At 35.6% G+C, this 15,213-nt stretch overlaps 1 protein-coding gene across 1 annotated transcript; it reads right to left on the reverse strand.

Moving 5' to 3' along the window:
• Positions 1–9,794: 9,794 nt before the first annotated feature.
• On the reverse strand, positions 9,795–12,938 carry LOC107773095 (beta-amylase 3, chloroplastic). The gene is made up of 4 exons (XM_016592539.2): positions 12,256–12,938; positions 11,478–11,688; positions 11,058–11,168; positions 9,795–10,927 (listed from the first exon to the last, which is right to left on the reverse strand). Exons 1-4 carry the CDS (start codon positions 12,789–12,791, stop codon positions 10,136–10,138), a joined length of 1,650 nt encoding a protein of 549 aa, XP_016448025.1. The 5' UTR covers positions 12,792–12,938; the 3' UTR covers positions 9,795–10,135.
• Between the last annotated feature and the right edge of the window lie 2,275 nt (positions 12,939–15,213).

The raw sequence follows: 15,213 nt of genomic DNA on the forward strand, positions 1-15,213 counted from the left end.
TATGCAAAAATATGGCTCTTTTATGCTCTTTTTCTATTAGATATAGGGGTTTAATTTCATTAAAAGAAAAAAAAATTGAAAACTGATTTTTATTTGAATTTACAAATTTATTGTTATTGTTATTAATTAGGTATGGGTTCATGTTCGGGAGAGAGTCAGCTCGGAAGGAGCTAGGAGGTTTGATTGAAAGTCTCCGCAATCCCAATTCTGACTCCGTTTCACCTCCCCCCTCTCACTCCTAATTCTAGCAGGTATTCTACACTTTTCTTCTCTATAACCGTTTTTATGTAACATTATTTGATTGCGCACAAGAGTTTTTAGAAAAATAAAATAAAATAAAAAAATACTTTTGAAACTTGTGGCTATGGCTATAAATGATCTTATTAAGGGTAAAGTGAGAATTTATAAGTTAAATTGTTTCTAGGGAGAAGGGACAAATATCTACATTTAACCTCCGTTATATTATCCGACCAAATTTACCCCTACCGTTATACTATCCGGTCAAATTTATCTCTACCATCAGCAAACTTTTAAAAATACCCCTTGATCGGTTAAGTAATCCAAAATCTCCCAATTTTCTTTTATTTAAATCACTTGTTGTTCTTCTTATTCCACTATTTCCAGAAATTACTATTGACGTGAATGCTAAAGTTACCAGACTATACAAATTATTCATGGATATTGTTAATTACCAATGTACCCATTTCTCTTCTTGTGATAATGAGTTTGGAATTGGTTTACAATTTTATTTATTTTTCAATCATATACACATTGTAGAATTTAGTGGGTCTATTTATTATGTAGTATATGCAGCTGATCATCATGTATGTACATGTATATTCGAATATATTTTGTTATTGTCTAGTTAGTATAGAGTTCGATCGACTAACTTAAGAGTGCATAATGCGTAGGGATTTGATTGAAGCAAAGTTGAATTTGACAATGTAAAGTCTCCAAGGAACTTCAACTTCTATCACTAATGCTTGCAAAGTCTCCATATTTTTGGTGCAACGAATTCATTAAAGTTGGGGTATTGTAAATACTTTTGGAATTTAGACAAGCTACCTAATTTGGATCCTTCAATTTACTATACTTTGTTTACTAACTATTGTATTATTTTAATATTTCTTTCTCTTATTTTTTTCAATTAAGAAAGCAGGTAAATGCCAATTATTTCGAAAATAGTGTATCAAGAAGAAGAATAAGTGACTTAATTAAAATGATAAGGAAAATTCTGGGTCACCTAACGGACTGAGGGATAATTTTTAAACGTTTGCTAATGGTAAAGTTAAATTTGGCGGGATAGTATAACAATAGGGGTAAACTTGGCTGGATAGTATAACGGAGGGTAAATGTAGACAATATTCGAAAGTAGAGGGGTATATTTGGCCTTTTTTGTGATAGACTAAAAAAAGAAAGTGTAGGACGGATGGAGTAATATTTAAGAAGTATTTGGATAAGTTGTTATAAGAAAATAATGTTAACTCCGGAATAGTAATAGTGCCTAACTAATTGGTATGAATGTAATATAACTTTAAGCTACTTAGATGTATCTTTTTTTTTGATAATCGAGAAATCCCTAAGGCTGGTGGCACATGGTTCGAAACTCGGGGTATAAAGGGCCCACCCTCCTATCCTTCTCCACTCTAGCTTATATGTTTTAAGTTAATTGGATTTGACTGCAATGTGCTCAATTATGAATCTTGGAAAAAGGTTACAATATGAATGCTATCATTTCATTTACACTCAATAGTATGTTGACTTGCGATGAATAGATATGATTCTACTTTGATGTGTGATGTGATGTGCTTCTGGTCACAACTAGTGTTTCAAAAGGCATTTTTTGGGCGACCGCTGGGTGAGGCGTACCAAAAACGCATTGAGGCGTACTGGCGGGGCGTAAGTACCGTGAGGCGTGAGCCCCAACATTCTGAGCATTCGCTAGGCGTGAGTCCCAATGTTCTGAGCGTTCATTGGGGTGTAAGCCTCGAATTATTTTTCAAATTTGAACTAAAATTGTGTAAATTTTTTTTCTCAACTTAAATATGCAAAAGTTAACTCTAATAAATTTTCAAACTAAAAATCTCAAAAGCCAAATGTTTTTTTCTAATTGTTTATCCTAATCTCATAATTTACTGCTGAGTAACAAATACACTTAGAACATTTTATTTATTTTTTTGCAAAAAAAACTACAAAATAAAGAGTTTTGTTCTCCAATTCTTACTTTGCTTTTGCACTTGCATTTTCCTTCTTTATGCTTCATTTTCTTCAAATATTTTAATTCTTTATTTATTCTTTTCAAGTTAGTTTTTGATTTCAAAATTTCTTTTGGTATCGCTCTAGGTTAGATATTATTTTGATGATTCTATTTTGGCTATTTGCATTATACAATGAGTATTTGTGATTTGTTATCTAGTTTTAGGTTTTTAAAATATAGTAACTTTATATCATTATTATTTTTATTATTTGAAAAATTAGGAACTAGAATATCATTTTACAACTCTAAGTATATTCTATCATAGTCATTTTATAGGTGTAATGCATCATTACGTCTTTCACTTTTTTTAATTTTATTTTGGTATGTTTCATGCACATGTTAGCATGTTTAGAGATATATACTTTTTTCTATTAATTTTATAGTCTTATTGATATTTTTACAATTTTAATATATTTTTTATTTGTATATTTATTTTATTAATTTATAAATATTAAATATTAAATACTCATGTGGCTTACACCCCGTGCATCAGGGCTTTCGCCTTGCCCCGTGATAGATAAAATGCCTTGCCTCTTGTCCACGCCTTTTAACACACTGGGCTCACAACATGGTCACTACTAGTTTACGATGCTTGCATGTGCTACGGAAAAACTGTAATTACAATTTGCTAAATTGAAGATGACTTTTTGCTTTAGGGATGTTGTTTGTGATGGAAATACTACGAGAACATTGCCCATTTTGGTCGTTTAAGCTTCTGAACTTTTACAGTTTAAGTAAGAGACTTTATAACTTTTGGAAGGTAGGTATATTTTGAAACGACTACAAGTAAGATTTTGGTGAAAGTTAGTGAAGTTACTCTTTTTCTTATTAAAATTTAGAGAAAGTTTGTTTATACAAATTCTTGAAGGATTTGCGAGATGGCCAATCTTTTTGCTATTTCTATTTTCTTGTCTTAGGTTTATTAGCTCTATTTATGAGCAGGTCTTTGACATAGGTCATGGTCTTACTTCCACAAAAGTTTACTTAACAGGTATTATTTTCATTTTTAGCATGGGATAGCTAAGAATTCATTTTAGAAAAAGGAAAGATATTAATTGTGATATCTTTGGATTCTGAAGTGAAAAAATTCCTTGTTAGTTATCAGTTATCACCCGGACAAGTTAGAAAAAGTATTGCTTTCTAGAAATTTTGGTGGAAGTGGCTGAGGAAACGCTAAAATAGAGCTGGAAAGTTAGTTCTGGATATTCACATAAGGTAAACAGCGAATTTTAGGTCTCACAGCAAGGCTTTCTAGCCTGAAGCTGTTGTCATTGACCTTTATGTAATATCATTCAACCAGGCTTAAAGTTTTGTCCCGCCTAGATCACGTTGCTTGATACCATCTGTAGACATGACAAATTTTAAGAGGAAAAATGATATGCAGGTTTTATATTGCCACACATTTTGTCAAGGGTTCAAGACTTGTATGAAAGAACCCATCAAAGTTATAGTTGCAACTGATTAAAATAATTCACATTTCATCACCAGAACTAATCTTGTTATCTTCATAGAAGCAATCCTTTTCTAATCTTAGTCTTCAATTTGCAGGTGCTAAAGAAAGGTAAGATAACACAAGTTTGCATGATGGAAGAAAATGAGTGCCTCATCTCTTCTTGAAGCTGAGACAACTGAAGGCACCTGGACCTTGGTAGAAAGCTCTTTGAGATCGTCACAACAACTTAGATTTCATATTTTTCTCGTTCCTCTGCTGGAAAATTTACTTCCTTGTTCATGATAACTAAATTGCCTGTACTATCGAGATAGAAGTCTGTATAATGATGTTCTTCATTGAGAAGGAAGTAGTGAAATTGTGCTAGATATCAGATATCAATTGTTGACTACTGCTTTACTTTGCCTACTCCATGCAACTATGGAAAATTCTGCAGTAGCAGCTCTTTATCGGGAAAGTTCCATGTTAAAAGTAGTACTAAGTCACATTCTAGTTCTGTAGATTTTGGGGAAGGTAATAGTGTTTTTATGGTTCTGAGGGTTTGAAGGGGGCTGGGCTTTTAAATCTAGCTTCAGTTAAGAAGTATGGCGAATGGAAGTACGCAGTCCATAAATTTCCTCCGTGGGAGGAAAAGTCATGGTAGGCTGTATTATTATTCTGCTTTAGGTTAATCTCTTGGAAACCATGGAATATATCTATGAAGTGCATAGGCTGTGGACCATGTATAAAACAAGTTGATATTGCTGTCACTTATGATTTTTTTCTACAGTACCTGTCTGTTTCTTTTCAGTTTCCTTTGTTATAAAAACACTCAAGATCTTTACATTTTTGTTATGGCTGAGAAGATAACATATGTGTGACAAATATCTTTAATGGGTGAACTTTGTTCAATAATCTTGTCAAATATTCTTAAACATGGCTAAACAGATATTCCTAAGAGGTCCAATGTAATTCTGCGGAGGCTCTAAAGCCTGACTTATCACCATGTTGCTGATATGCTTGTAATCTTTCAGCATAAGTTGTTCCATTGAATGGTTATCTACAAAGGATTGGGGTAGTGGTGATCTTCTCTACTCGAAATGTTCTTTGGACTAGCGATATGTTTATCAGACACTCAAGTAAGTTGCTCGTTGATAATTAATACCTCGAAGGAAGAAAGCAGAAATAATAACGGGAAATAAGTCTGTAAGAAGCAATTGTATGAGGTGTTTTATTTCAATAATAATAAACTTAGAAGGCAGAAAAAAGTTGTTTTAGTACAAAGAAAAGAACATGCCCATTCAAATCTTTGTATGATACTGTCTCATCATTCCAATGACCCGGAGCTTTGCAATCACTGGACCAAAATAGGAAAGATTGACACACTAAGCTTCTTTTTCTTGTCGTCTATAGTTTAGTTTCAGACACAGGTTCAAATTCTTGTGGACTCTTTTAGGTGCTATGAGTATGGCACTTTAACATGTCCGTGTGGTAGAAAAGATCCTTCGCACTTTAACACCTAAATTTGATTTTGTGGTGTGTGCTATTGAGGAGTCTAAAGATTTAGACTCTATGATGGTGGAGCAATTGGAAGGTTCTTTACAGGCCCACGAAGAAAAGATCAAAAGGAGACAAGAAGTACCATTGGAGCAACTTCTTAAAACTCAGGCATCCTTCAAGGATTATGTAGGTGAAACAAGCTATCGAGGAAACGGATGAGGACGACGCCGAGGTCGAGGAGGTCATGGAAGAGGAAGAAGTAATGGTAATAACTTCAACAATGAAGTTAAAATCCACCAAACATTTAGAGGTCGTGGTCGTGGACAAAGAGGAGGAAGAGGACGTGGATACTACCAAGAAAATAATGGACAAAGGTATGACAAATCAAAAATTGAATGTTATAATTGTCATAAATTTGGCCATTACTCTTGGGAATGTCGTAGCAATGTTAAAGAAAAGGCTAACCTTGTTGACGACAAGAAAGAAGAAAATGAGTCAACGTTGTTGATGACACTCAAGGAAGAAGACAGAGATGATTGCAACTCGTGGTATTTGGACAATGGAGCAAGCAATCATATGTGTGGATGCAAAGAGAAGTTTGTGGAGATCAATAAAACAGTGAGAGGTAATGTGTCCTTTGGAGATACCTCAAAGGTTCAAATCGAAGGGATATGTACGATTCTGATTTCCTGTAAAGATGGTAGTCACAAGTTAATTCAAGATATTTATTATGTGCCAAAATTAAAAAGTAATATTTTAAGTTTGGGCCAACTTCTTGAAAAGGAATATGACATCTACATGAAAAATATGCATCTTTGGCTTAGAGATTTAAGTGGAATTCTAATTGCTAAAGTGCATATGGCAAAGAATAGATTGTTTTCTCTGAATCTTAAAACAATTGATGCAAAGTGTTTGAAGGCTAATGTGCAAGATGAATCATGGTGTTGGCACATGCGATTTGGGCACTTAAATTTTGAAGCGCTCAAATCAATGGGAGAAAAGAACATGGTGCATGGGATACCATCAATTAACCATCCCAATCAATTGTGTGAAACTTATCTTCTTGGAAAACATGCAAGGAGGAGTTTTCCAAAGGAGGCCATGTCAAGATCAACCAAGCCGCTCCAGCTTGTCCACACTGATGTGTGTGGATCAATCAATCCACCTTCTTTTGGTAAAAGAAAATACTTTCTGCTTTTCATTGATGACTTTAGTAGAAAGACTTGGGTTTATTTCTTGAACCAAAAATCTGAAGCTTTTGCTGTTTTTAAAAATTTCAAAGTACTTGTGGAGAAAGAAAGTGGCTATGAAATTAAAGCTCTAAGGTCCGATAGAGGAGGCGAATTCACCTCAAACTAATTTAATGACTTATGTCAACTTCATGGAATTCGCCGCCCTCTAACGGTACCTTATTCACCTCAACAAAATGGTATTGCAGAGAGAAAGAATCAAACGATTCTTAATGGCTAGATGTATGTTGAAAGCTAAAAGTATGCCTAAGGAATTTTGGGCCGAACCTGTTTCTTGTGCAGTTTATTTGAATAACAGGTCTCCAACAAGAAATGTTAGAGATCAAACCCCTCAAGAAGCATGGAGTGGAAGAAAGCCAAGTGTCAAGCACTTAAGAATCTTTGGGAGCATAGCCTATGCTCATGTGCCACATCAAGGGAGAGCAAAGCTTGACGATCGAAGTGTCAAGCATGTGTTTGTTGGCTATGATACGAGTTCAAAAGGCTACAAGCTATACAACCCAAGTAGTGGTAAGGTGGTGGTAAGTCGTGATGTTGAATTTGATGAAGAACTGGAATGGAATTGGGAAGCTGAGGAAGAAACTTCATATGATTTTCTTCCATACTTTGGTGATGAAGAAGACCCTGAGACCGTGGAACCTGTGCAGGACACAACTCTACCTTCTTCTCCAACAAATGTTGCATCTCCCTCTTCTCAAGAAAGTTCAAATGAACAGCCGCAAAGGATAAGGAGCATTCAAGAGATCTATGATGACACTGAAGAAGTTACTAATTTTGATTTTTTATATTGTCTCTTTGCTGACAGTGAACCAATGAACTTTGATGAAGCTGTTACAGACAAAGGTGGAGACAAGCCATGGAGGAGGAGATCAAGTCAATAGAGAAGAACAACACTTGGGAGTTAACAACTCTTCCCAAGGGTCATCGAGCAATTGGAGTGAAATGGGTATACAAAATAAAGAAGAATGTTGATGGAGATGTGGAGAAATACAAGGCACGACTTGTGGCTAAAGGCTACAAGCAAAGGCAAGGCATTGACTATGAAGAAGTCTATGCACCTGTTGCCCGCATGGAGACAATTCGTTTGCTGATCTCTTTGGCGCCACAAATGAAGTGGAAGATACATCAACTAGATGTCAAGTCAGCCTTCTTGAATGACTATCTTGAAGAAGAAGTCTATGTTGAACAACCATTGGGCTTCGTGGTCAAAAACCATGAAGATAAAGTGTTGCGGTTGAAGAAAGCTTTATATGGATTAAAGCAAGCCCCGCGAGCGTGGAATAGTTGCATCGACAAATATTTTCAAGACAATGGGTTTACTCGTTGTCTCCATGAATATGCTCTTTACCTTAAAGTTCATACTAATGGAGATATCTTACTTGTTTGTCTTTATGTTGATGATCTTATTTTCACGGGTAATAACCCAAGTTTGTTTGAAGCTTTCAAGAAAGATATGTCCCGTGAGTTCGAGATGACAGACGTAGGGCCCATGTCATATTACCTGGGCCTAGAAGTGAAGCAGATGGAGGATGGAATTTTTATCTCTCAAGAAAGCTATACAAAGGAGATATTGAAGAAGTTCAACATGCTCGATTGCAACCCCGTGAACACACCGATGGAAAGTGGGACAAAATTGTCCAAGTTTGATGAAGGAGAAAAAGTGGATCCCACATTCTTCAAAAGTCTTGTGGGAAGTTTGAGGTACTTGACTTGTACCAGGCCAGATAAACTCTTTGCAGTTGGAGTAGTTAGCCGGTTCATGGAGGCTCCTACCTCTACTCACTTGAAGGTCACTAGAAGAATTCTTCGCTACCTAAAAGGTACGATTGACTTTGGGCTATTTTATTCTTCTTCTAGTGATTTCAGTCTTATGGGATTTTGTGATAGTGATTATGCGGGAGATATTGATGATAGAAAAAGTACAACTGGTTTTGTATTTTTCTTGGGTGATTGTGTTATTTCTTGGAGTTCAAAGAAACAGTCCATTGTTACTCTCTCGACTTGTGAAGCCGAATATATAGCAGCAACATCATGTACCTGTCATGCTATTTGGCTAAGAAGATTATTGAAGGAGCTCAATTTGCCACAAATGGAAGCTACAGAGATTTGTATTGATAACAAATCGGCACAGGCACTCGCGAAGAATCCAGTGTATCATGATCGAAGCAAGCATATAGATACAAGGTATCATTTCATCAGAGAGTGCATTGCGAAGAAGGAAGTCGAGCTCAAATATGTGAAGTCTCATGATCAAGTTGCAGATATCTTCACAAAGGCTCTCAAGTTTGAAGATTTTCAAAGATTGAGATCAAGACTTGGAATGAAGAAAAAAAATCAAAATTAAGGGAGAGATTTGTGGAGTCCATACCTACTACATTGAATAAAAGAAAAAGAAAGAGGAGTGATTGACTCACCTACTACATTGAATAAAAGGAAGAGGAGTGATGGACGGAAGAAAAAAAAAACTTAAGATTTTTCAAGATTGGGCTGGAATTTGCACATTGATTAACCAATCAAATTGGTTTGGTTGGTGAAAATGTGCCTATAAATAGCAGGCTTCATTTCTCCTTTAAAATACACCAAAATAAGAGAGAAACAATAAAAGTTAGAGAGAGTAATCCACAGATTGTTGTCTGTGAGATAACTAGTGAGTGGTAATAATATTGTAGTGAGGTGTGTTAAGTAAAGAGTGTTATTTCTTTCAAAGTTGTAGTAGTCTCTTGACACTACTGAGTTGTAATATTATAGTGGTAATATTGCTACACTCGGATATTGTATTTTATATAGCTAAAATATTTGGTATCATTGTTACTCTCTTGTGTTATTATTATTTGCTGTGGATATTATTCCTGGGCGGGATTATTTATTTTATCCCAACATGAAGTACATAGGCTGTACACCATGTATAAGGCAAGTCGATATTGCTGTCAGTTGTGAATTTTTTTGTACAGTACCTGTTTCTTTTCCTTTGTTACAAAAACTCTCATGATCTTTAAATTTTCTTTAACGGCTGAGAAGACAACATAAGTGCTGACAAATATCATTAATGGGTGGACTTTGTTCAATAATCTTTTCAAATATTCATAAACATGGCTAAATATATATTGCTAAGAGGTCAAAAGTAATTTTGTGAGGGCTCTGAAGCCTGACTTTTCACCATATTGCTGATATGTTTGTAATCTTTCAGCATGCATGGATTGTTCTGTTAAATGATTATCTGCAAAGGATTGGGGTAGTGGTGATCTTCTCTGCTTGAAAATTGAACTAGTGATATGTTTATCAGACACTCAAGTAAGTTGCTCGCTGATAATTGATACCTCGAAGGAAGAAAGCAGAAATATTAACAGGAAAATGCATGTATAGGAAGCAATATTATTAGCTCCTTTATTACAATAATAAACGTGGAAGGCAGAAAATTATTGATTTGTACAAAGAAAAGAATATGCTCATTCAAATCCTTGTATGATGCTGTCTCATCATCCCAATGCCCCGGAGCTTCACAACCTCTGAACCAGAATGGGGAAGATTGACAGACGAAGCTTCTTTTTCTTGTCGTCTATAGTTTAGTTTCAGACACAGGCTCAAATTCTTGTGGACTCTTTTAGGTGCTATGAGTAATGGCACTTTAATACTTTTTGCCACTGTTCTCTGCTAACCTACAATGGGATGACCATATTACCTCTATACATATACATATCTTTACACTAGTGCTATCTCTTGAACTTTCATAGAATGAGTCTTTTTGATAAATCCTACATAGAGGTCTGCCCTGCTTGAGTCACACTCTGGACGTCTAGCATTTCGGCCTCCTTCTGACATGCTTTTCACGAATTGCCCTAAATTCTGCCAATTTTCTGGCTCAAACAAGCGTTTGTTCATTCTTAGGAATGTAAATGCGCTCAATGCATTTCCAGAATCTGACCTGCTTGTTGCCAAAACTTGAGAATATGCTCCACCATCATACCTCTCTAGAGCATTTTCTCCAGCAAGTTCTACTTCAGAAGTTCTAGTTGCTTTTTTTACTTGTCGAACTAAGCCTTCTGGTGAGCAATTTGCACTCTGGGGCTGTTCACCATCCCTCATTTCCATACATGTAAAGTTAAATACAACATGATGTTTCCCGAACATACGTGCAATAGGTAGATACCCATTTGTGTCTCTCGTATTGTAGTATCCTGCTGTTAGCTCTGCAGCATGTGATCTAGTATTGTAATGCCAATGAATCCCAGCTACCTTTCCAGATAGTTTAGCCCCAGTTCCTTGGTATATACTTTCTGCTGCTCCTAGGATCCTGTCGCCATGCTCCAGTAGCTTTCCTGAATACCACTCTAGGAAGAATTTTCCATATTCACTGTTCCATGTTCCATCATTTTGGAAAAATCCAGTATCCTCAGGAAATTGGTTGTACTTTCCTGAGTCATGAGGCCCTCCCTGGCCCCAGTCATCCTTTCCTGCCGCCTTGGCAGATGCTGCCAATGAAGCTCTCATGTACTGTGTTGACAAAAAAGAAGTTAGTTTATTTTTTCCAGCTTCTGAAGGTCTTTCTATTTTTTTCTGAGATTTACTTATGTAAGGAAAAACGATTTTATTAATATCTCTGACAATAGATGCAAAAAGTTACCTTGTCATAGTTCTGGAATTCTCCAATTCCAGGAAATCTCCAAGTACCATTGCTTTCCGGATAGGATGGATATCTTAGCTCCCCACACGGACCCAATCCCACTTGAATCTCCTGTAGAAGAAAATAGAATGTCAATTTCAAGTTTTCCTACCATTTTAGCTTGGAAAATATAATAGGAGTATAACACCCAAGGGTGTGGCCTAGTGGCCAATGAAATATTTTGAGAACCATGAGGTTTCAGATTCAAATCCTAGCGGAGATAAAAACACTAGGTTATCTTTTGCATGCTGTGTGTTTATTTTTCTAAAGCTTGTGCTTGTTCTTTTCAGTTACTGTTGCTTTAGAGTTTGGTAGATTAGTAGGAAGTCTCCTATTGAAGTAAATAATATTGGTTATGTGATTGTATAGCAGAAGTCTTACCACTATGACATCTCCCAAGTAATCGTTGAATCTTTCTCTGAAGCTCCTCATATAGTCAGCGTATACCTGAATGGGTGTCCTTCCATTGAGTACTGGTAACATATCACAACCTAAGGAAATATACTCTGGATTTCTCCTGCCTGATCTATCTGTGTAGACGAGATCTGGATTCTTCCCGATATCTTCAAGTACCCACGGAGGTAGGGGAATACTGCAAAATTCACTACAATTTTTAGCGACAGTTTGATTTCTTCTAGAACTATGATTCTGAATAGCGAGAAGAAATTCCAGTTTCACTTGAAGTATTCACTTGTAAGCTATTAAGTATTACTTTGGATTGCAGCAGACTGTCTTTTGCCAAAGATTATAATTTTGTTAACCATTTCATGCAAGGACTGAGAACTTGAAGAAAGCTGAGATTCTATAGGGGTATTGGATTATTTGAGAAAAATAATAATTGTCTATTCCCTTTAAAAGCTTTGGGAAACACTACTAAGATGACAGGAATTGCCTTACTGGTGTTGTGATTTGTGAATATGAGAACAGAAATGGTAAACTTCCTAGTTTATCATAACCTAACTAGATATTTCATGATCTATGCAAATAATGGTGTATTACTACAGTAGATTGTTGGGGTTGAAGATTTACTCTCTCTATAATACTAGCAGCTTATTAGAGCCAAATGGAAATAGAGCAGAATACAGATTGTGATAAAGCCAGATATGGTGTAATTGAATATTTATTCAAGCATAATACATAAACTGCATTTTATTAGTACCTGCAAGAGTCTCCAACATTTCCACCACACTGGTGAAAAGACATGACAACTTGAAGTTTCAAGCCATGTTCTTTACACATCTTGACAAGCTCAGCATAACCTTCCCAGTTATACTTATGGGGTCCATCTTTTTCAACCAAACCCCACCAAGCATCCACCATTACTCCTTCAACTCCAGCACTTCTCAAGGCAATCAAACTCGCATTCATCAATCGCGGCTTGTTCAATTTCCCTCCCATGGTTACGGTATCAAGTGGCAGCATCACAAAAACAGGTACTGCTGTACTGTTATTGCTGTGAGTAGTTGTTAGCACATGAAGTTTTTCTCTTTTCTCATTTTTCCTCCCTTCTATGGGATTACCGATAACTCTCTCATGAGAGAGGTGAGCTTCTTGCATGGAACTCTTTGTTATGAGAAGGCAAGATGGCTTCGTTTGTGCAAACGAAACCATGCCTAAGAAATCATCAGGTGTTTTAATACCTTTGGTTTCTTTTATATTGATAAAAGAAGTTGAAGAATGAACTGCTAAAGTCATTTGTTTTTTTTTAAAATAGAAAATGTAAGACTTGCTGTTTTTGATAATAGAAGATGTAAGAATTGATGAAGTTGTGGTTGTATACTTGCATATTTATAAAGCAAGATCCTGAAGGTTTCAGGTGCATGATTCATAAAGGAGACAAATTTGGTGGGCTCTATTTAGATATTCCAAAAAAGGTGCAAAGGTTTAAAACAAGTCGGCGTACTTTTTCAAGGTCTGTCTTCTACTTGACGTGGTGACACATATATGATATAACTGCATTTTATTAACCGTTGTGTCCTCAATAATATAACGTATAACGTTGCCGACGTCAATAGGAATGATGGCAAGAAAAAGAAAAAAAATAGAAATTCATTTAAATGTGAAATAAATATAGTCAAATTATACAGAGAGTCGGAGATTATATCGTATGCTTTCCTCTAAATATTACTAGCATTTAATATAGGAGGGGACTTATTGTGAAATTACTTTTTCAATTCTTCTGTTTTCAGCTGTTAAAAGAGTTAAGAGAAAGGCATTTTACCTGATAAAAGAAAAAGAGACAGTTATGAGAAATAACAATCTTATTCTGATTGAAAATAGAATTTAATTGTCCATAATAAGTGAAACTAATCACTTGAAAAAGAAGGCAGACATATGCTACAACATGTAAATCTTTATTAATTGTCTAAAAATTATTTACGTTATCCGTGTATATAAGTTAATTTCTTGAAAATAAAGTAGTCGCCCATGTTGCATGTCCAATATTTTGAGGTAGTTCTTGTAAGGTTTTCTACTTTTCGGTATACTCCTTGTATATGGGCATGTTTTTGCCCTTTTTAATGTAATTTATTACCTTATAAAAAAACTAATTTTATGTAGTTTCCAGGTTTTTCTACCTTTTTATTACAGATCTGCTTACATAATACTTATAGAAGCACTAGAAAATTGCGTTACTGGCCGAAAAGCATGAAAAGAAGTCCTCTTTTTATAAGTTAAAGTAAATCTGAAAAGAATGAATTACTCTCCAGTCCTCAGGAGGTGCATCCATTGACTAAGTGGTCACAATTTGAATCGTCATGTACGAGTTCAAATTTTAATGACCTCAAGTATTTACTGGTATGCAACTCTAAGATATTATTTGCAAAAAAAGGGTTGCCACAATTCTTTTAGATATTTCTAAGATGTTAAATTTCAAGATATTTCTCAAGTTTCAGTTACTTTGTATACCTTCTTGGACTGAGCAATAAGGTATGAAAGCAATGTAACCTAGTCAAAAGAATAATGGGCGAAAGTGAAGTTTCTGTCTTCTTTCCGCACTAAATTCTCAGCCATATTTGTGGTGGTAATCAATGAGTGGTTCTGTTTTGCAAAAATAATGCAACCTCCACAAAAATTAACCGTGTAGCCTATAACTAAAAAACAAGACTTGCTCTTCATTTATACGTGGATATACCCAAAAGAATCTTCATTTTCCCTTATATTCCACTGTTTTGTTAATGTAATTTATTTGAAGATTATTGTGAAGAAATGAAGGATCTATTGAAAAAGTTAAAGCATATGTGGTTATAAGCATAGTATTTACTTTCCTTTTCTTGAAATTTCCTTTTTTTTCCTTCTCAATAATTATTACAAAGTCAGAGGTAACTATTCCTGTTGATCCACCATTACACACTTCTGATTTGTTCTCAAGCGAAAGTTTTTTTTTCTTTTTCTTTTTTGAATTTTGAGTGATAACAAACATGAGAATGGTGTCGTGATGGCTTAGCAGTGTTTTCGGTTTTTTCCACGAAGAGATACTTGGAAGCAATGGAGAAAAGGCTTCTCAAAAGTGGACAATGATGAGTTTGCAATTAAAGTAAGGATTAACTTATAATTAATTTTACCTGTCATCGAAGGCAGTCCGCAATCCCATAAATTTCCTATGTGGGAGGAGAAGTCATGATAGGCAAACAATCAGAAGATCTAACAACGTCTGCCATAATTTTACCTTATTATTATTCTTCTTTAGGTTAATTTCTTATTATTTGCCCTGGTGATGGATGCACTGACGCGCCATATTCAGGGGATGTGCTGTGGTGCATGTTATTTGTAAATGGCATTGTACTGATTGACGAGACGCGAGGCGGTGTTAACAAGACGTTAGAGGTTTGGAGGTATACCCCGAGTCTAAAGGTTTCAAGTTGAGTAGGACCAAGACAGAATACTTGGAGTGCAATTTAAGTGGTGCGACTCAGGTAGTGGACAAGGACGTGAGGCTTGATTCTCAAGGCAACCCTAGGAGAGAAAGTTTCAAGTACCTTGGGTCAGTTATACAAGGAAATCGAGAGATCGACGAGGATGTTACACATCGTGTTGGGGCGAGGTGGATGAAATGAAGGCTCGCTTTTGGTGTTTTGTGTGATAAGAATGTGCCACCAAAACATAAAAGTAAGTTCTA

This window comes from Nicotiana tabacum, chromosome 1 (assembly GCF_000715075.1).
Source record: "Nicotiana tabacum cultivar K326 chromosome 1, ASM71507v2, whole genome shotgun sequence".
NCBI lineage: Eukaryota > Viridiplantae > Streptophyta > Magnoliopsida > Solanales > Solanaceae > Nicotiana > Nicotiana tabacum.

Bases quoted from the DNA above. Each gene is read 5' to 3' on its own strand.
- LOC107773095 (XM_016592539.2), bottom strand. From the start codon at position 12,791: ATGACTTTAGCAGTTCATTCTTCAACTTCTTTTATCAATATAAAAGAA. The intron at 11,169-11,477 runs GTAAGACTTCTG...TTTCTTCTACAG, and splicing joins ACTTGGGAGATGTCATAGTG to GAGATTCAAGTGGGATTGGG. The intron at 10,928-11,057 runs GTAACTTTTTGC...TTGTCAACACAG, and splicing joins AATTCCAGAACTATGACAAG to TACATGAGAGCTTCATTGGC.